This window comes from Pristiophorus japonicus, chromosome 9 (genome assembly GCF_044704955.1).
Source record: "Pristiophorus japonicus isolate sPriJap1 chromosome 9, sPriJap1.hap1, whole genome shotgun sequence".
NCBI classification, from domain to species: domain Eukaryota; kingdom Metazoa; phylum Chordata; class Chondrichthyes; family Pristiophoridae; genus Pristiophorus; species Pristiophorus japonicus.
The window spans coordinates 166,437,399-166,460,343 of NC_091985.1; the positions used below are offsets into that span (position 1 = coordinate 166,437,399).

At 41.7% G+C, this 22,945-nt stretch overlaps 1 protein-coding gene across 1 annotated transcript in view; it reads right to left on the reverse strand.

Moving 5' to 3' along the window:
• Window positions 1-629: 629 nt before the first annotated feature.
• The window catches only part of LOC139273312 (heterogeneous nuclear ribonucleoprotein L-like), a 36,087-nt gene continuing 13,771 nt past the window's right edge, over window positions 630-22,945 (reverse strand). The window contains exons 3-13 of the mRNA XM_070890071.1: window positions 16,763-17,000; window positions 16,379-16,466; window positions 15,297-15,391; window positions 15,129-15,201; window positions 9,210-9,269; window positions 5,644-5,843; window positions 5,227-5,348; window positions 4,937-5,138; window positions 3,789-3,846; window positions 2,678-2,773; window positions 630-1,239 (exon numbers count right to left, since the gene is read on the reverse strand). Coding sequence (XP_070746172.1) covers window positions 1,184-1,239; window positions 2,678-2,773; window positions 3,789-3,846; window positions 4,937-5,138; window positions 5,227-5,348; window positions 5,644-5,843; window positions 9,210-9,269; window positions 15,129-15,201; window positions 15,297-15,391; window positions 16,379-16,466; window positions 16,763-17,000 — 1,288 coding nt within the window. The 3' untranslated portion in view covers window positions 630-1,183. The remainder of the gene's footprint in view (window positions 1,240-2,677; window positions 2,774-3,788; window positions 3,847-4,936; window positions 5,139-5,226; window positions 5,349-5,643; window positions 5,844-9,209; window positions 9,270-15,128; window positions 15,202-15,296; window positions 15,392-16,378; window positions 16,467-16,762; window positions 17,001-22,945) is intronic.

Consider the following 22,945-nt stretch of genomic DNA (forward strand, 5'->3'; position numbering starts at 1 on the left):
CACTCATGAAAATAATTCCTGACCACAGTAACTTAACAAGCAGTTTACAATTTAAAAAAAATTAGGATCAGAAATAATCTAATGCAGTTCTTTGAGAAAACATTTTAATTGCAATCAATAAGTCTTTAACCAGTAGGCAGCTTGAAGGCCATTTGCCTGGTGATGGATCTCAGAACCAAGTCAAACCTCCATGGCCATTTACTAATCAGACCCGAGCCAGCAAGGGCCACAATACTCTCTAGGCCCCTTTTTCTAATAACCACACCAGACTGACAGGTCAAGCAGTGGGACGATGATCCTAGCAGGTTGGAGGTCAAGAAGTGGGAAGATTAACAGTGCTCTGTAGATGTAGCTGCTATAACTGGAGTATTCCCAAGCCTTGGCTCAGGCAACCCGTACCTAGATTTGGGCAAATCAAGTGTTCCTATGGGGAAGGGCATATGAACTCTATCTTGCAAACAAATGATACGTTAGATTTCCCAGCAGCTTGAAGACCAAACACAACGACGTATTCCCCACACACACATCAGATATAGTTGATTGCAACTGGAGGAACCCTCGTTTTGACAAGTTGACCACCAATTTGAGTTTTGTTTTAAAACCTTTATTAATAATAGAAACAACTTAGATACTTGTAATAATTGTTTAATGAATTACTGAACCACTGCAAGAATTAACACGTGGCAACAAGCCATACATACCAAGTTCGGGTATAGTGTTCAAAATCACTATTTTGGCACTTCAGTTTCTCAGTACACAGAACTCTCCAGATCGCAACTGTATGTAGTTTATAGTAAAGCAAACTACATTTTATGATAATTCTGGTTTCATCTCACTGGATAAAAGTGCCTTTAAATTTCTAAAAATATGCCACAAGTAGATGCTTTTCACCACTTGCATAGTTCTAATTTACAAGGTCACTTGCATAAACATTAAGCTCTTTAAGTACTGACGCACTGACTTGCAAAAAAAATTACCTAACAAAGGAACAGTTAAAAGTCTACTTTTAACAGATACAATTTTGAAAGAAAGTTACAATTTAAACTGAAGAAAATATCTTCCACTGAGTAGGTGCAAGACAGACACCAGAGATCTACATTTTTCTCTTGCAATTTGGAAATGTCCCATGTAAGTTGACCTATAAGTGTTAATTCCAAATCCTCTTCAAACTTTAGTTGCGTCTTCATGCATGAGACATGGTAGAAAAGCAGAGCTTCAAAGTGTAAGGGTATGGGCCATCTAAAAACAACATGGTTTAGAGTTTCATTCAAATCTTGGCTTCCTAAAGCATATAAACTTTATAAAATGCATTAAACATTAAAAACAAATTAAAATACAAATTTTACAATATTACAAAGTAAAAGTTGCCATGGTCTGTAGAAGCCCTCACCATCCATGACAAATATCTGAATGTGGACTAAGAACCGTGTATAGTGCAGTACTTTCAGCAGACCATTTTACAGGTCATTTCAGAATTCAAAAGAAATCTCAGTTGCACTAAACAGCTGTGCATGAATGATCTAAACCGCAGTTGGGAAAACATCCCAATTCCCCATTCCAAAGATTCACAACCTCCTGAGTGAAGACATTTCTTCCCATCTCAGTCCTCAATGGCCAACCCCTTATCTTGGGACTATGGACCAGAATTTCAGTTTTCAGCAAAAACAGTAGTTTTACGCCAAAATTACCGTTTAGGCCTGCTTTTCAGCCTTTAATTCAATCAGTAAAAATCGGCACTGCACAAGGATTCACAGCACAAATTGTGAATTTTGGCAACTTTAGTCCGGGGCCGTTAACGCTGCGAGGGGGGGATTGGAAAGACGACAAAGAATTTTGCAAAAAAAACTCAAAACCCTTACCTGCTAAATTGTTGAAAAAAAACTTTAACTTACCTTTTTTGCAGGTCTTTATACTTAGCGCTGTTGGCAGGGCTGCACTGCAGGTTTGACCCCATCGGTATTCTGGGCGCAGAATTAGTGTCCCGAGAGCGGCAAAAATTGATCGCCAATGCTATTTGCGATGTTGCACAGCGGCACTCCTCTCCCCGGCGCTACGTGGAAGCGCTGCAGCAAAGAGGCACCCCGAAGATCCTGCCGACTAAGTTTTTGCTGCGGAGTGTCAAATCGCGGCGAAAACCCAGTCGCAAAGTCGGCGAAATTCTAGCCCCATGGCTCCTAGTTCTAAACTCCTCAGCCAGGGGAAACAACCGTTACCAAACACATTGTGTTTCAATGAAGAAAGATCTTCAGAGAATCATACAGCAACATAAGGAGGCCATTGGGCTCATTGTGCCTGTGTCAGCTATTTGAAAGCTATCCATTTAGTTCCACCCCCCCGCTCCCAAGTTTAGTACGTTGTTATTCGATGCAGAATAAAGCTCCTCCTTCACCGCCAACTCTGGTCTCATTCAACTTGAGGAAAGCACTGCCTACTGCAGCAGTGCAATGCTTCCCCTCCAATTTTCCACACCAGTCACCCTATGGCCCGAATTGGTGTTGCAATTTAGCGGCAATTAATTTTGTGCTGTGCCTCATGCAAGTAGATCGAGACGATTTAAATGCACCACATATCAGACGGACCCTTGTATCTGCTTCAAGCCCAGGCTGGAGGTGAGAGGACTATCCTTACCCGTTATCATACAAGCTAAAATCTTTACGTTTATCATGGGAACACTTACTTGTGTTTTTCATCTGGTAGTGATTCAGTACAGTCAGCGCTTCCACAGCATCGTTTTTCGTCTCCCACTCCAGCAGCCCAGATAAACTCCTGTCGGCTAGAAAGTAGACAGATCGTTGAAAGCCATCTTGCAAGTAGACGATCATAGCTTACTAGATATCCAATAGCAGTATTGAAAGAAAAGTTTACGTCAGGTGTCAGCTTTATCTGGACAGTAGTGACTGTTCACATGCAGTGTCAAGTTCTGGTATGCAGTGTGAAAATGGTGCAAGCCTATCGTTCAGGTCATTTCAGTCTTCAAGCAAACTTTTCTCCAGCTCAACAATGGCATGACTGCAGAAAAGCCAGAAACCCCAGACTTGAGCCCCCAAATCTGACTTCACTACCCCCTCTTCTACAATTCTACGATTGAACTAAAAAAACACAACCAGTGCCCTCCCCAATGGAAAAAAAAAACCCCAATCCCACCTCCACTCCTACTCGGCTTTATGCTCTCCTCACCGGCCTTCCAAGCCTCATCCCAGACAGAACTCCAATGCCTGCATCATATCCACTGACCTCGTCTTCAGCGCAAAGTACACCAATTTTAAAAAGCTCATATGAAGCCTTGCTCCACCTCAAACCTCCTTCAGCAATATATCCCTGCGCTCTCCAGTTCTGACCTTGTGTGTTCCCCTTCCATCTCCTTTGACTAATACTCCTAGCACTCTGGGGCTCCCTTACCAAAGCTGACCAGCTTTCACATCGGCCACAAAAAACAATTTCTCTTCAACTAGACCACCTTCCCCAACCCCCGCATCTAATGTTTTGCTGTGTCCATCTTTTTGTAAAGCAGTTATACTGAAGGGGGTGATGTGTAAACGGTTCAGATTGAAGGCGCTGGTGTACAGCTGAAACTAGATTCCAATTGCCCTGAATGGAAACGGCATAAACATTTCAGTCAACAGTGACACAATGCTCAAAGCTGATCTCAAATCATGGTTAATTCTCAAAGCATTAGAAGCTATTTGGCACAGGTGAATTAAGTTTTTATAACAGAGGATAACAGCATTGCATACTAATAATTTACAATTGAAGAGTTTTCAATTCTTCACTTTCACAACTGCACTTACATTTTCCAGTAAATGTCTTGAAAGTTCTAACATTCTTCAGCTCACATTCCTCACAAACCTAGGGCAAGAGACAGGATAGTTTTAATTAAAAACATACTGTTGCAAGCGAGTGAAAGATGTTAAAACAGTGAAGCCATCATCTCTGCATTACAACTACCAGTGTAGCAATTCCTAATGGATGCAGAATTATGAACTTTGCTCGCCACAATTATGTTTTTAGAATGGACATCTTTCCATTCCCCTCCCTCAAGAAATAAAACCTTTCAATAATGGAGGCGGAATGGATAATCTGGCTACAGAAAGGGGTTTCTGACATCGTGTGGGTGGTTTCCCTGCCCTCGTGATCCATCAACCAGCAAGCCCCTTGACACTGAAGGAAAACCAGAGTCCGAAGACAGAAGAAACAAACCACCAGACTGCAGAAGGCACAGTAGTGAGCATAACCTCTGGTCCCCGGAACTCCCAACTCAGTTAGGCCAGGAAAGGTGGGAGGTTGGGCATTGTACTGCTAAACTTGTGTAAAGATTTTCGTTGTGTCCGTTTAGTGGGATTTAGGGGGATTTTTTCGTTGGTGTATTGCTGTTTGTTGAGATACACCTTGTCAAATAAATTGGAAGCCGAAGTTCCTCTTGGAATCACCTTGTCTCAGTTCTATTGGATTACATCTCCTGATCGTGAGTCTTATGTCAGAACAGTGTAAGGGAAGCTAGGAGCGCCTCGAAAACGCTCAACTGTGTGTCACAGGCTAGGGAAGAAGGGGTTAGGAGTGTTTGACACTCACAGGCTAGGCATAAGCTGTGGGGGCGCACGAGTCTCAAAACCCCCTTCATAAGCTGTGGACACAGTCTCTCCAGGGGTGCTCTTGCAGCACTCAGGGTACTTCACAGGCCAGGCAGAAGCCCAGAGACACCCAAGGCACAACACTCCCTGAGAATCCCTGAGCAAGTGTCAGATACTCCGATGAATGGCTCACCATTTGACCCCTTTTTACAAGGCTCCATTCAGCACTGAGTGTACTCATAATTTGCCCGAATATTGTTGCAGCTGCAACAATATCTACAGCATACAATGCAGCAACTCCCCAAGCTCAAATTTTAAATCTGGAACAATGGCAGTCTCCTATTATCCATTCACATCGGATAGCTTACCTCTTGAAAAGATTCTTCTGTTATACAGGGTGGAGCATTGAAGAAATGAAGTACATTGGAAGGGGGCTGGATCCTGTTTTTGGCCGCCTGTCCAGGATTAGTGAAGCGGTTATTCCTCGAGTTGGTGAACTCCTTGTAACTATCAGTACCATCCGCCAACTCATACGATTGGCTCGGAACGATCGATGCCTGCTTAGAGACACTGAAGTAGCAGTTTAAAATATTGCAACTGTCCACATCACAAGAAATGAAACCTCAAACTCCTCTATAATCATGCAAAAATCACCTACCACAAGTTAAGTCTCTTTCCAAACATCTCTACACTGTTTAGATGGGTGATAGCTCGATCCACAGAAAATTCATCACTCATTTCGACCATGGCAGCATCTGGCATGCTTTTCATGAATTTGACCTAAGAACAACAAGTCATTTATAAAGCAAATACTAGAATATGTGTTTTTAAAAATAAATGAAGTAATTTTTTTTTTTTTTTTTTTTTAAATAGGTCAACTAATTGCATTTCTTCTCATTGCACTTTTCTCCCATCTTTCTCCCTGACCTGGGCAAGGAATTAACTTTTCAAATACTAAATGGTAGCCGATATCCTCCAGTCATTGGAAATAGTCATGAGGTATTAGAGATTATTGCCAGACCATTCTTACAGGCATTAGCAACCAAGACCAAAGTAGAAACAGGTCACATCTTACCTTTTCAATATTGCCATAGAGGCATAGAAGGTTGAAGACTTTGTCACAATTCATTTTGTCTGGATTAAGTCCATAAATCATTATAACCTTGCCTTGGGGCACAAACTCATAGTCAGGAGACGAGTAGAGGTGCATGGGCCTGCTGTTGGAAGAGCGAGCATCCATTCTGTGTGCCAATGCTAAAGGGTTTGCTGAAAAGCCTATTCAAAGATAGTTAAATCACTTTTTATGTACAATACATAAAACACTTATGCACAGATTATAGTATCAAATACAAAAATAAGGCAGGAAACAAAGACAGTGCTGGATTTTTTTTTTTTTAAATAAAGTGCACCAGCTTTTGATTTATTCACCACTACACTGCAGTGTGGAGAGTTGAAATGTTAGCAGAGCTCAAAAGGAAGTGGATATTGAGGCAAGAAGTCAGACAAGGTTAGTTGATTAAAATCAGCAAGCACATTAACTGTTGTAAAGTGGTTACCCAGTGGCAATTCACTGGTCATGACGAAAGCCATTCAGCAAGATCAGGAGGTGCAGTTACAGCATTTTATATACAATTCCGGGGGAACAGCTTGGTTTGTCACAAAATCGTCAGCTGTTGAGGGCGCGGAGGAGGACGAGGACGAGGACGAGGACGAGGACGAGGACGAGGACGAGGACGAGGACGAGGGTCACATTTTGCTATACCATTTATACCACAGAACCAAGGCCAATGAAAATGTGGAGGGGTACCATAATGAAGCTTTGGTGGAGATACAAGGTGCAGAGGGGCCTGAGGGACGAACTGCACCAGAATGAAGAGTAGTTCAAAAATAGTATGGAAATATGAGGCAGACCAAGATGGGTTTGGCGTGCATGTGCGCAAATGCAGAGCGTGGTAAATATGGTTGGTGAGCCACAAGGACAAGTAGCCATAAGATGATATCGTGACAATAAAGAGACCTACTAGGCTCAAGCAAGGGGAGAAATGGACAGAGACTTTAGGCACATTTGCACAAGATGGAAAGGAAGTGCATCCAAAGCTGGAGCTCCCTGGATGACTGAAGATATAGAGAGATTAAAAATGAAACAAAGGCTCAACAGAAGAACAGAAAAAGAGGGGGGAAAGCGTATACAAATTAATAAGCAACATAAAAGGGAACCAAAGTATATTATAAACAAATGACGAAGGACGTGAAGGCTTTGGAGAGGGTACAGAAGAGATGTACTAGCATGGTTCCAGGGATGAGGGTTTGCAGTTACATGGATAGACTAGAGAAGCTGGGGTTGTTCTCCTTGGTGCAGGGAAGGCTAAATTGCAATTTGAGGTGTGTTTAAAATCATTATGGGTTGAGAGTAGAGTAAAGTGAGAAACTGTTTCCAATGGCTGAAGGGTCAAGAATAAGGGCACAGATTAAAGGTGATTGGAAAAGAACCAGAGGCGACATGAGAAAAACCTTTAATATAAACGCAACACGTGATTAGCATTTGGATTGCACTGCTAGATAGTGTGGCAGAAACAGCTTCAATAGTAGCCTTCAAAAGGGAACAGGATAAATACTTGGAAGAAAATATTGCAGGGATACAGGGCTGACTTGATTGCTCTTCAAAAGAGCCACCAGACTCAATGGGCCGAATGGCCTTCTGTGCTGTACTATTCTATGCTTCTATGAAGGTCGAGTCAATTAAGAACCAAAAAAGATCTTGGAGGCAGAGGACATGGCTGAGGTACTAAATGAGTAATTTGCATCCATCTTCACTACAGAAGAGGATACTGCCAATGTCACAGCAAAGGAGGTAGTACAGAAATTGTATAGGATTAAAAAAAAGATAACTTTGAGGTACTTCAAAAGGTTGGCAGTCCTCAAAGTAGAAAAATCACCTGGTCTGGATGGAATGCATACTGAGGGAAGCAAGGGTGGAAATTCAAAAAGCATTGCCCACTAACTTTCAATCCTCCTTAAATATGGGAGTGGTGCCAGAGAACTGGGAATGCAAATGTCTCTATTGATCAAAAGGAGAGGATTAAACCCAGCAACTACTGGCCAGTCAGCCCAACGACAGTGGCAGGGAAACGGAGGCATTAATGCGGGACAAAATTAATCAGCATGTGAAAAAAGTATGGGTTAATAAATAATCACCACAAATGTGTTATGGTAAACCATGATTGACGATGGAGCTCTCTGAAGTAATAATGGAGAGTCGATGTCTATATGGACTTTCAAAAGCTGTTTGACAAAGTACCACATAATAGACTTTAGCAAAATGGAAGCCTATGGGATTAAATGGGCAGTGGCTGCTTGTATAAGAAATTGGCTAAGTGGTTGAGAGATATAAAATGACTGGACTTGGGGATACAAGGCATAATTTCAAAGTCTGCAGATGACACGAGACTAAAATGTAATAAATGAGGATAGCAACAGACTTCAGGAGGACAGACTGGCCAAATGGACAGACATAAATTTAATGCAGTGCGCAGAGATTCATTTTTGGTAGGAGGAATGTGGAGTAGCAATATAAACTAGATGGTTCAATTTTAAAGGGGGTGCAGGCACAGAGACCTGGGGGTGTACATACACAAGTCTTTGACAATGGCAGGACAATTTGAGAAGGCTGTTAAAAAAGGTATACAGGATCATTTGCTTTATAAATAGACAGAGCACAAAAGCAAAGTTTTGTTGATTCTTTAGAAAACATATGCTAGACCACAGCTGGTGTAGTGTTCAATTCTGGGTACCACACTTTAGGAAGGATGTCAAAGCCTTAGATAGGGTGCAGAGGAGATTTACTTGCTTGGCACCAGGAATGAAGGACTTCAGTTACATGAAATGACTAGATAAACTGGGGTTGTTCCCCTTAGAGCAGAGGTTAAGTTGAGATTTGATAGGGGTGTTCAAAAATCATGAAGTTTTGATGCAGTAAATAAAGGAGAAACTGTTTCCAGTGGCAGAATTGACAATAACCAGAGGACACAAATTTAAAGGCGATTGGCAAAAGAATCAGATGACTTGATATTTTTTTTAAAACCCAGCGAGTTATGATGATCTAGAATGCACTGCCTGAAAGGGAGGTGAAAGCAGATTCAATAGTAACTTCCAGAAAGTGTATTGGATAAATATTTAAAGGTGAAAACATTTTAGGGCTACGAGCAGATGAGTGGGACTACAAGCAGATGTGTAGGACTAACTGGATAGCTTTTTCCAAGAGCCGGCACAGGCACAATGGGCCGAATGGCCTCATTCAATGATGTATCTGTGATCCTCCGGGTTCTCCAATTATAACCCAGTTCCCCCTTTCTGCAGAATCGTAAGTTAACATTGCAAGGCAGATTCAGCAACAAAATTAAGTGTTCAAAATAATTCCCTCAATGGCAAATAGGGATTCAAAGATCCATAGATATGCCTGCGTTTTCTATTAAAGGCTTAAAAAAAAAAAGAGACTTTGTAATAAGTTAAAACTTTTTCTCATCGACAACCTATGAAATGAAGTGGATTAGGTTAAAAGGTGACAATACTACAGTAAGGGAGGGGGGGGGGGGCGGGGTGGAGAGAAAGAGAATGAGTGTAGAATCTGGAACCACTGATTACCCCCAAAGGTTGAAGGATGATCTCCCAGTAGGGCTGGCTGTCCTTGTCGCCTTCGTTCATCTGGAATCAAGGAGGAAGAGAAATTAAGTGGTTTGCAAATCCTTGCATAATTATGCTCGTGTTTAAATTCAGCACCCAGCTTCCTCCTATGCATTATTATTGTTTTTAAAACATAATACAGAAAGCTACACATTTTGCATCAACATTTTGTACAGAAAGTCAAAAAACATTTGCACAGTTGGTCAACTTTACAAGCGATAAAATACAATTTAAAAAAAAACAGTACCTGTTCTTTTGTACCATAAGCTTCAAACAGCAAGATAGAGCAGTTTCAAAGAGGCCTTCTTAATAACTTGCAGGAGGATTCAGCAAAAGCGAGATACTTCGCCCCTGCATTACAGTTTTACAATCAGTAAATACAGGGTTTTAAAAGTGAACATACATCATTTAAAAAAAAATTACATGGTCAAATCAGGAGAACAGTTGGTTGATCAAATCCAAGACTTTGAGCCATTACCAATTAACCTTATTCTAACCAGAAATATGTGGTCTTAGGTCATTGGTCATGTTAGCAATGACTTGCTTATACGACAAACAAATTTAAACATTAAATATCCAGAACTGTAACAGAACACTGTACAAATTCTGTCTTTAAAACTAGTCATTTTTAGCATGGACTTGGTCAACCAATACTGAAGCTTTATCTCAAATCCAGAAGTGGTTTAATGTAATGCAAAAGATGGGAGTAAAATAGTCGGCCAAAATAGGTTTAACATTTCTACAACTTTTAAGACCCAAAGAATCCTGCCGTTCAAAATTAACAGGAAGCAATTCTTCCGAACACTTATTTTTAAATACATTAGTTGATTGCCATTCCCACTACATTTTACTGCCAGAACAAAAGGTTTGGTTGATAATAGTCCATTAAAATATTAGTCAAATAGGAACACAGTGCTCAGTTCCTTAAGTCAATTATTAAACCATGATTCTAGGCCCAGCCATGAGTCACACCAAGATAGGCACATAGACCACTCACTCAACTGGAAAAAAAGGCCTTTGTGATGTTGGGGGAGGAGGGGGGGGGGGGGGGGGGGGAGGGAAAGAGGAGAGGAGAAAGACATCTTTCTTCCAGTACAGAAGAACATTTTGTAACAAGGTGGTCAAGACTTGCAACTGATATTTTCCCTTTCCATTCAAAGGAGAGTCCAGCTTTGCCCAGACATTCAAATATGAACACAAGAGGAGCAGGCCACCTGGCCACTCGAGCCTGCTCCACCATTCAATAAGATCATGGCTGATCTGATCATGGACTCAGCTCCACTTCCCTTCCTACTCCCCAAAACCCTTCTCAAACATTTGCCCACCTCCACCTTAAATGTATTCAATGACGCAGGCTCCACAGCTCTTTGGGGCAAAGAATTCCATAGATTTACAACCCCCAGAGAAGAAATGCCTCCTCATCTCAGTTTTAAATTGGTAGCCCTTATTCTGAGACTATGTCCTAGTTTTAGTTTCCCCTATGAGTGGCAATATCCTCTCTGCATCCACCTTGTCGAGCCGCCTCATTATCTTATGTTGCGATAAGATCACCTCCCATTCTTCTGAACTCCAATGTGTATAGGCCAACTTTCATAAGTCAACCCCTTCATCTCCAGAATCAACCTAGTGAACCTTCTCTGAACAGCTTCCAATGCAAGTATATCCTTCCTTAAATACGGAGACCAAAACTCTACGCAGTACTCCAGGTGTGGCCTCATCAATACCTTGTACAGTTGTAGCAGGACTTCTCTGCTTTTATACTCTATCCTCCTTGAAATAAAGGCCAACATTCCATTTACCTTCCTGATTACTTGCTGTACCTGCATACATAAGGACACCCAGGTCTCTGTACTGCAGCAATTTTTCTCCATTTAAATTATAATTTGCTTTTCTATTTTTTCTGCCAAAGTGGATAACCTCACAGTTTCCCACATTATACTCCATCTACTAACTTTTTGCCCTGTTTATATACCATTGCAGATTTGTGTGTCCTCCTCACAATTTGCTTTTCCACCCATCTTTGTATCAGCAGACTTGGCTTTATTACACTCGGTTCCTTCATCCAAGTCATTAATATAGATTGTAAATAGTTGAGGACCCAGCACTGATCCCTGCAGCACCATTTGCCAACCAGAAAATGACCCATTTATTCTGACACACTGTTAGCCAATCCTCTATCCATGCTATTACCCCCAACCCTGTGAACTTTGAACTTATGCAGTAACCTCTTGTGGCACCTTATCAAAAGCTTTCTGGAAATCCAATTACACCACATCCACTTGTTCCTCCTTATCCACACCCTGCTCAAAAGAACTCCAAGCAAATTTGTCAAACGTGATTTCCCCTTCATAACACCATGCTGACTTTGCTCGATTGAATTATGCTTTTCCAAATGTCCCGCTACAGCTTCCTTAATAACAGACGCCATCATTTTCCACAACATGTTAGACTAATTGGTCTAGTTTCCTGCTTGGAATATGGAAGCCAGTGGAGTTAGTAAGCTGGTGCTGCAGATCCAAGGCCCCCACCCCAGATTGACTTCATTTGAAAATTACTCTGTTCCTGTAACCATCAGAACTGCATCTTCACTCAACACTAGCAGTTGAGGGAGGAGGCAGGGAAGCAAACACTTAGCTCTAAAAGCAGATGATGTTTTCTTCCTCGTGATTGTGTGTGCATGTGAGACACACACATACACAATCATTGTTGGGCAACAAAATACATCCAGTGGACTTCATGTGTCAGCTCCAAGCACTCAGTCAAGTACAGGTCAGAAACAGAATGATGCTTTCTACTGTGCTTTATGTCAATTCACTGTTTCCCAAATCAGGATTTGTGGGCACGTATCACCTTACTCTGTAGCAGTTGTACAGAATGTGGTGCTGAAAGACAATAGGCACAGGAACCCCCATCAGTTTCCCCCCCTCACAGCCCTATCCCAAGGTTACTGAAACAGATTCTGATGCTTATCCCACTGGAGATGCCTTGGTCTAGGTTGCTTAGTTTTACCTCATGGGGTACACCTCCCATTGATGACACTATTCCCTTAAAACACCCTCAAGTGTTTAGCATTTGCCAATATTCAGATCGATTTGAGTTTCCATTCTATTATAGCTATTAATTTTTCAAACAAGGCATTTCCATTACAAACATTAAAGGCTGCCACAATAGAGACGTGAATTTATACAACGCCTTTAAATGACCTCAGGACGTCCCAAAATACTTTATAGCCAATGATGTACTTTTTGAAGTGTAGTCACTGTTGTAATGTACAAAACACAGCAACCAATGTATAACTAACAAGATCCACAAACAGAAATTTGATAATGACCAGATAATCAGTTTCTTTAGGTATTGGTTGAGGGCTAGGTGTTGGCTCGAGTCACAAGAGGTCCCCTGCACTTCTCCGAATAGTGTCATAGGATGTTTTACATCCACCAGACAGAACCTCTGTTTACAGCTCATCTGAAAGACGGCACCTCTAACAGTGCAGCACTCCATCGGTACTATGCTGAAGTGTTAGCGTTAGCCTGGATTATGGGCTCAAGTCTCGAGTGGGATTTGAACTCATGACCTTCTGACTCATCCAAGCCACAAATTCAACCAAAGCAACAGAAAACACAAGATAATCTCTGGAAATATCATACTGATATTTTAGGTCTTAAAAGCATGTATAGTATTAAGTGCTCAGGGAACATGGCCATTTAAAAATTATTTCCTGTACCAATAATAGTTATCCAATTAAATACACCACTCTCATTGTAGTGGTTATATGGTTTTATAGTTAGTTAACTTTAAAAAGAAACAATTTTCCCCGATGGTCCTTATAGCCCTCCATCCAGCAGGTGTAAAACAGATCCTGGATTTGTCAAAAAGCTCAAGTTACTCCAGTCTCAAACTCAATCTCACCACACAGATATTTTTTTCTTTTACAGCAGTCATAAGTGGACTTCACTTCATTTGAAATTTACAAGAGTTTCTTTTTCTTTAAATTTTTTTTTTTTAATTTCACAGCATTTAACACATTCAAATAGAATTTCATCTCAGTCTTACGATGGCACCTTGCAAACATATCCTCTGTGCACCGATGAATGGGGGAAAAGTGTCCTTTCTGATCAAGTTTCCTGAGGATGTGTTTGCATGCAGTCTGGGTGAGCTGAGAGTTATTAAGAGTCTGTTCTGTTTCTGAAGGCTGCGTTGCTGTCATTTGTAACTGCGAAATGCTGGCATTCATTGGCGAGGGTGCATGAAGTGGTTAGTTTGCCTGGCATGCCTTTCTTCTCCCTCTCTCACTCTCTGTGGTGCTCACTTTCGCTGGTGTACCTGTGAAAATGTCTTGCTCCAGTAGGGAGGGGGGGAAAAATGATCAGTATCCTTTCGGCAGTGAAGATATTAATCTGCAGGTGAATGTAGCTTTGAAGATTTAATATCTCTGTAACTGAAGTCTTGATTCTCTCTTTTCCCCTTTTGAGTGAAGTGTTCTTGAGTACTGCGTGCGACTTTGAAAGCTGCGATTTTCTGTGCCGTAGCCTGGTTTGCATGTACAGTTCATGTAGGATAAGATGCAGCTACAGTGCTATAACAAGTGTTGCGAGTGAGCTTCAAAACATCCAGCAGAGGATAGCACAGTTCAACAGGCAGCTAAACCTTTTTTTGAATAATATTTCTTTTTCCAAAGAGATGTTAGACTACCAGCAATTGCTGTACAAATATACAAAACCATCAAGGAAAGTATCAAGTGGTCACAATAATTAGGAAAGTAGTGTGATTTAATAGCAGGAACCCATAAAGTAAAGTTAAAGAGAACTACAACTTTGAATTGTATCTTCAGCTCCCATAGTATGAGTGAGTACATCAAATTTCATTGTTCAATAAAAGCCAAGTTAATTTGTCTGGCTTGCTCAGTGAACAGATTTTATACCTTTACCCATGCTAAAAAAAGTTTCAATCTCTTGACGAGTTCACAATCTGGGCTGGGGAATTTGAAAAAAAAAACAGGAACGAAAACCAAACTAAAGCTAAACTGAAAAAAATTAGGATTTAATTTTTATTTAAGTTACAGAATTGTAAACATCATGGTGCTTGCTGCATTACCAAAAAGTTACAAATGTGTATTCCATCCCACCCAAAAAAATATTACGAGGCCCCTCATTTTTATACAAGAGCGGGGTGGCTCGGATTGAACCACCATTGTAGCTGCAGCACTCATTACACGGGTTGCACCTGAAGTTCTCCCTACATTTCCTACTCTCTTCTGAAACCAGTGACTTACACAAAAGCCTTGGTTCCACAAGTGCATCAGCACATGCCAAAACACTTTACAGCCAATGAATTTGTTTTTGAAGTGTAGTCACTGCTTCAAGATATATTTTACACCGTCAATTGTGTGCAGTTTCCACCGGGAAGTCACCGAACAGCAACTAGGAGGGGGAACCCAATCTAAATTTCCCCCTTCTGTAGTTCAGAACTCCAAGATCCATCAGGCACTGCCCCCCTGCTTAAGGGATCAATTTTCCCATTTCCATTACACAAGAGCAAAAACACTTTATTGTGCAAATTTTAAAAAAGGTAGATGTGAATCCTCAACTGTTGCTGGTTAAAATAGATAGCAGTCTGTCCATTTTATGCGTGCACACCAACAAAAATTAAGAATATGGTACACAGTGCAGACTATGAGCTGTTAAGGCCCAGCCTACATGGAAGATCCTGACTTTAATGCATTTCCTGTTGCTATGTTAGAGAAATTATCTGTCACTATTCAATCCTGGGCTCTGTTACAGCAAAACTGGGGTTTGTTGCTGGAGGTCTAACATAGTACACAGGGTTCTACATGTGCAAATAAAATTTAAAACCTACACAAATAATGAGGGTATACCATACCTCGTGCAGTCAAATCAGGATTAGTGTAGTCCCAGGACTCGCTATCGTTCTTGAACACGTTCAGTCGAGTAGGCTGGTGAATTGAAAGAACATCTCCTTGTTTTAATAAGTGGAAAAAAAAAAGACCGAATTGTCATTTAGAAAAAGCACAATGCTTTAAGAGATTACCTTTGCATACTCAATTTTTAGTGTGCAGCAACCAGAGTAAATGTCTGCTCCATTGAGAGAAGCCTTTGCCTTCTGGGCACTTTGGACTGAATCAAATGTGCACATTGTTAAGGAGCCAATAGAAACTTTAGTAAGTTAGTGTCTTGTTAAATTAATCAGTCACATCCAAACCCATTCCGGTCCTGTTGGTAAGGATGTCTCTATCTGCACTCAAATTTTTTCTTCCTCCCCGACTAAAAAGACCTGTACTCAGGATAAAGGGTCGACCATTTTGGACCGAGATGAGGAGAAATTTCTTCACTCAGGAGGGTTGTGAATCTTTGGAATTCTCTACGCCAGAGCTGTGAAAGTTCAGTCGTTGAGTATATTCAAGACTGAGATAGTTATATCTTTGGGCAATAAGGGATATGTGGATAGGGTGGGAAAGTGGAGTTGAGGTAGATCAGCCATAATCTTATTGGATGGCGGAGTAGGCTCAAGGGGCCGGGTCGTATGGCCTCTGCTATTTATGTTCTTATATGGCCCCTTTCACAATCTCAGGATGTCCCAAAAGCTTTACAGCCAATTAAATACTTTTTGTAGGAAACACAGCAAATTCTGCATGCAAGATCCCACAAACAGCAATGAGATATATGACCAGATAAACTGTTAGTAATGTTAGTTGAGAAAAATATTTGGACTTCGTTCTCTGTCGAATAGTGTCATGGGATCTTCTCCGTCCATTTAAGACAGGGCCCCGTTTAACGTCTCATCTGAAAGAAGGCACCGCCAACAGTGCAGCACTCCCTCAGTACTGACACAGGAGTGTCAGCCTGGATTGCATGTCCAAATCGCGAGTAGAAAAATAGATCCCACTAACAATGCACATGTGGTTACAAGGTCAGGGGTTGACAACAATTGCAGGTGACAATCTGAAGCAGCTACTAGAAGGCACAGTACAGGCCGAAAAATCCAAAACCAATTTCCGTGCCAAAATAAATAATTACACCCGTGCCTATAACTCGATCGTCAGCTGAAGTTGAATGCATGTCCAAGTTACATACTGTGGCAATGCATTTCTCCTACTCAAAATAAAAAAGGATATTCAACTAGAGCCTGTATCCCATTCTTCTTGAATATTACAATACGGAGGACTGGACCACAGGCATTGCAGACAGTGTACAGAACATCCTGAAAAAAAGAGAAAAGATATTATAGATGGTATAGCAGAATTGTAAACAAAAAGACAGCAACTAGAATTAGATGCAAAAGTTTTAAATGTCTGCTCTTTTCTAACAGTTTGAAAAAGGTCCACACTGCAATTCATTTATTTATTTTACTTGTTCGCAAGGACTGAACATGAAAGCAAACAGTCCCAAGAGTAAATTGGGTCACCAGTTACCAATCAGTACATTGGAAGCCTTGCAACTAATTAAAATCAATTGTGTGGAATTAGCCACAACACATTCAAGAGAATGCAAACCTACCGTCGTGATTGGATACAGAGGATTCTGAATGGACAAGAATAGAACGTTGTTGATGTGCTTCGGATCTTCAGGACCCCCAGGGCGGGTAATCCGCTGACTGGTGGAGAAGTTGAAGAAAGCGGGGTGTCCGGCAATATTGACGATCCGTCGTTTAGAGTAAGCAACACACTTCTGGGCACTTTGTAAATCTTGGAACTCCACCAGAGCCTGCCGCTTGTTGGGCAACATCATCACATAGCTGTAACAAAAAGTCCATCAGCTGTTAAGAGCCGCTCTTAAATTTCCCTTGGGTGTAAAAATACTGTAGCCAAGAGGCCTACAAGGCACAAGACCCCTCTTCAAACCACCACCCAGAAGCAATGCAAACTGGTACAAGTCATTAGTGCCTGGCCCAGGGTGGAAGCCTAATCCAGTGATCCTCCAAACTCCCAAGCAAACTGCTTACTGACAAGAAATGTCATTAAATATTCCAAAAATATTGGTTATGAGGTTTACAGGATATTACAGCAGAACTTGCTCAATAAAATGCAATAGTAATCACTAGGTTTCCTGTAAATATAATTTTTTTAAAATTTTTTTTTAAACAGGTAATGGTTTGCATTACATTCTATCATCTTAAAACAGAGTCTGGTTTTGGGTTGACTTACAGTAACCTCCAACACACTAGTCAACATTTGGCCCCTGATTTTAATCTACACAAAATGACCTGGACATCGAAACAGTCACTAAAACAGAAAGGGAAGGTGAGACACGATGCAGTCAAAGATCGATTTAGAGACTGGCAGAGTCAATTAAAGTACTGCTTATTGCTCAGATGAGTGCTCAGCACCAAGTACAAGATGAAAAAGGATTGGAACTGCAGAGAAAGTATTCTTTTTTTAAAAAAAAAACACAGGACTTGAATTTAAGTTAGTTAGTGTACTTGTTTGAAAAACACATTAGGAAGAATTTTCCACAGAAGGTTAATGCTTGGAATCTGTCAGGCAAAAGTAAAAGCATTAAAGATGGAGATGAATCTGAATGTTACAATGGAGAGTGAGGGTATTTCAGTGACAAACTGACAGCCCAAAGAGTATTTTTGCAGGTACTCAATTTTCAGCAAGTGGCAGATTTAACAGAGTGAATGGGCTAAATGATAAGGGTCTTAGAATTGTATTGAAATATCAGTTACAATTTGCAGTGACAGGTATTTAAAGCAGGCCAATTGTTCATTTTACTTATCAAACCACAATTTGCTCTACAAGTTGTGAAGACCCTATTCTCAGAAACTCCTTTTGGATATGAAAAAAACCAAGGCAGGCAAGGATTGAAAGGCTGCAACAGTTATAAAGGAGCTCAAGAGAATGAAGCTCGAGAGGTCAATTCAAACAAGTTGTGCAACAAAACGTCAACATCCTTTAGATTACATCAACCTATAGAGAGTGACTACATTTTCCCACTTAAATGGGGGTGGGAGGAGATCAGGGAAATTGTCTGATACCATAGCAGAGAACACAGATCAATCCAAAACTTCTATATCATGAGATTAGGTCCAATGGGAGCGTTGGGATTTAACCTGGGGCAACACATGGGAATGGCTAGACGGAAAAGACCAAGGCCATCGAGTTCATCCACCATCCTGGTAGTTGCTTGATACAAGTGCATATTACTTCTGCTATACAACAATGTAGTTATATCATGCCAGAGGCTGGGATGACCTTGGATCTAGCCTGGAGGCGACGAAGGTTGAACAGGTTCCCATTGGTTCTATAAATTAGTTCCACTCCAGCAGGGAGCTTGTTGAGAGGGAGATGGAGCATAGCAGCGAGGAAGATCAAGAAGAGCATTGGCGCGATGATACAGCCATGCTCAATCCCAGTCCGAACGTGGATTGGGTCTGTGGTGGATCCGTTGGTCAGGATCACGGCTTGCACATCGTTGTGGAGCAGGCGGAGGATGGAGACATGTTCTTCATCAGGCCAGCTGTCCCAGCATCGAAGCATTGACCACACTCAACCAGCTCCGTTGGGCAGGCCACACCATCCGCATGCCCGACGCAAGACTCCCAAAGCAAGCGCTCTACTCTGAACTCCTACGCGGCAAGTGAGCCTCAGGTGGGCAGAGGAAATGTTTCAAGGACACCCTTAAAGCCTCCTTGATAAAGTGCAACATCCCCACTGGCACCTGGGAATTCAAGTATAGGAAATAAGGCAGATGAGCTGAGAGCACAAATTGACACTTGGGAGAACGATAATATAGCTGTTACTGAGACATGGCTGAAAGAAGGGCAGGTATGGCAAGTCAACATTCCTGGTTACAGGATTTTCAGATGGGATAGAGGGGGTCACAGTATTATAGAAATAATTACAGCTGTGAGAAGGGATAATATGTTGAGGGGTCCTCAAATAAGGCCATATGGGTTGAATTAAAAAGGGAAAAAAAAGGGGGCAATCCAATCACACTAGGAATGTACGATAGACCCACAGTCAGAGGGAGATAGAAGAACAAATGTGGGCAAATTACTGTGAAGTGTAAAAACGAGAGCTGTAATAGTGGGGGATTTCAACTACCCTAATATAGTGTGAATGGTTAGAGGGTGCAAAATTCCTAAAACACATTCAGGAGAACATCTTTAGCCAGTATGTAACAAGCCAAAAAGGGAGGCGGCCGTTCTGGACTTGGTTTTGGGGAAAGAAGAGGGGCAGGTGGAAGGGGTATCAGTGGGAGAGCATTTTGGTGCTAGTGATCATAATTCAGTAAGATTTAGGGTAGTTAGGGAAAAGGACAAAGGTGAACCAGGAATAAAAGTTCACAATTGGGGTAAAGCCAATTTTGCCAAGCTTAGATGTGATTTGGCCAAAGTGGACTAGAAGCAGTTACTTAATGGTAAATCAGTGTCAGAGCAGTGGAAGGCATTCAAGGATATCCTGAGGGGAGAGCAAGAAGGGACCAGGTGTAATGTAGCCAAGTTTGCTGACGATACAAAAATGGGAGGAAAAGCAATGTGCGAGGAGGACACAAAAAATCTGCAAAAGGACATAGACAGGCTAAGAGAGTGGACAAAAATTTGACAGATGGCGTATAATGTTGGAAAGTGTGAGGTCACGCACTTTGGCAGAAAAAAAAAAATCAAAGAGCAAGTTATTATTTAAATGGAGAAAGATTGCAAAATGCTGCAGTACAGCAGGACCTGGGGGTACTTGTGCATGAAACACAAAAGGATAGTATGCAGGTACAGAAAGTGATCAGGAAGGCCAATGGAGTCTTGGCCTTTATTGCAAAGGGGATGGAGTATAAAAGCAAGTAAGTCTTGCTACATTTGTAGAGTATTGGTGAGGCCACATCTGGAATACTGCATGCCATTTTGGTTTCCATATTTATGAAAGAATATACTTGCTTTGGGGGCAGTTCAGAGAAGGTTCACAAGGTTGATTCTGGAGATGACAGGGTTGACTTATGAGGAAAGGTTGAGTAGGTTGGGCCTCCACTCATTGGAATTCAGAAGAATGAGAGGTGATCTTATCGAAACGTACAAGATTATGAGGGGGCTTGACAAGGTGGATGCAGAGAGGATGCTTCCACTGATGTGGGAAACTAGAACTGGAGGGCATGATCTTAAAATAAGGGGCCACCCATTTATGAGGAGAAATTTATTAGAGGATTGCGGATCTGTGGAATTTGCTGCCTCAGCTGTGGAAGCTGGAACATTGAATAAATTTAAGACAGAAATAGACAGTTTCTTAAACGATAAGGGAATAAGGGGTTATGGAGAGCGGGCAGTGAAGTGGAGCAAAGTCCATGATCAGATCAGCCATGGTGGTGCAGGCTCGAGGGGCTGTATGGCCTACCCCTGTTCCTATTTCTTAGGTCATGTAACCTTAAAAAAAAGGATGGGGCTAACAAATCTAGAGTCCCCTGGATGTCAAGGGACATACAGAGTAAGATAAAGAAAAAAAGGGAAGCTTATGATAGATACCGGGAACTCAACACTGCAGAAACTCTAAGGGAGTATAAGAAGTGTAGGGGTGCAATTAAAAAAAGACATCAGGAAAACAAAGAGCATGAAAGAATGTTGGCAAGTAAAATCAGGGACAACCCAAAGATGTTTTATAAATACATTAAGAGCAAGAGGATAACTTGAGAAAAAGTGGGGCCTATTAGAGACCATAAAGGAAATGTGTGTGTGGAGGCAGAAGACGTGGGTAGGGATTCTTATGAATACTTTGCATCTGTTTTCACGAGGGGCGATGCAGACTTTGCCATGAGGGAGGTGTGAGAAATATTAGACGAGATGAACAGTGAGACAGGAAGTATTAAGGGGCTTAGCAGCTTTGAAAGTGGATAAATCCTTGGGCCCAGATGAAATGTATCCCAGGCTGTTAAAAGAAGCAAAAAGAAGAGGAAATAGCAGAGGTTCTGACCATCATTTTCCAATCCTCTCTGGCAACAGGTGTGGTGCCAGAGGACTGAAGGACTGCGAATGTTGTACTGTTATTTAAAAACGGAGAAAGGGATAGACCGAGTAATTACAGGCCAGTCAGCCTAACCTTGGAGGAGGGACAGGATAAATCTTCAATTGGAAAGACATGGATCAATCAAGGACAGTCAGCATGGATTTGTTAAGGGAAGGTCATGTCTGACTAAACTATTGAATTTCGCGAGGAGCTAACCAGGAGCGTCGATGAGGGCAATACATATGATGTAGTGTATATGGATTTTAGCAGCTTTTGATAAGGTCCCACATGGCAGACTGGTCACAAAATTAATAGCCCATGGGATCCAGGTCAAAGTGGCAAGTTGGATCCAAAATTGGCTCGAAGGCAGGAAGCAAAGGGTAATGGTTGATGGTTGTTTGTGCCTGGAAGGCTGTATCCAGTGGGGTTCCACAGGGCTCAGTATTGGATCCCTTGCTTTTTGTGGTATATATCAATGACTTGGACGTAAATGTTGGGGGTATGATTTAAGAAGTTTGCAAATGACACTAAAATAGACTCTGTGGTTAATAATGAAGAAAGCTGTGGACTGCAGGACGATATCCATGTACTGGTCAGAACAGTGGCAAATGGAATTCAATCTGGATAAGTGTGAGGTCTAACAAGGCAAGAGAATACACATTAAATGGTACAACACTGAAAAGTGTAGAGGATCAAAGGGACCTTGGAGTGCAGGTCCACAGATCCCTGAAGGTAGCAGGCCAGGTAGATAAGGTGGTCAAGAAGGCATTTGGAATGCGTGCCTTTATAAGTCAAGGCATGGAATACAATAGCAAGGTTGTTATGCTTGAACTGTATAAAACACTGGTTAGGCTGCAGCACTGTGTGCAGTTCTGATCACCACATTGCACTGCAAAGGGTGCAGAGGAGATTTACAAGAATGTTGCCTGGACTGGAGAATTTTGGCTAGGAGGAAAGATTGGAGATGCTGGGTCTGTTTTCCTTGGAACAGAGGAGGCTAAGAGGAGACCTTATTGAGGTGTATAACATTATGAGGGGCCTGGATAGAAAGGACCCGTTTCCCTTGGCAGAAGGGTCAACAACCAGGAGGCATAGATTTAAAGCAATTCGGGGGGAGGGGGGGGAAGAGGGAGGAGGAGGTTTAGAGGGATACATGGGGAAATTTCTTCACCCAGAGGGTGGTGAGGTCTGTAACTAACCTCCTGAAAAGGGTGGTAGAGACAGGAATCCTCACCACATTTAAAAGATACTTGGATGTGCACTTAAAGTACCATAACCTGCAGGGCTTCGGTCCAAGAACTGGAAAGCGGAATTAGGCTGGATAGGTCTTGGTCATCCAGCATGGACACAATGGGCCGAAATGGCCTCCTTCAGTGGTGTAAATTTCTATGATTCTATAGTATACATATACTACACAAAATAAATTTGATAATTAGAACAATTGCCATATTGAGAATTAGTGTCATCAATACTGCTGGGCTGACACTGGAGAGGGGGGAAATAAAGCAAAAAAAGTACCCTTTCTGGTTCTCAATCAATTAAATAGCTCAATAGCCTGGACTAATATCTCGATGCATCCTTAACCTAACCCAGATATTGTAGATTAGGGATCAGCATTGCAGACAGGAAGGAGGCGAGTTTCCATTATTGCATGTTTACAAGACCAACAGCTTACTTCCCATATCGAGGAGAGCAGCAGACTGCAGCAATAGGAGGAAAGCAGAGTAGGTCGCCAAATAAAACCCAAGCC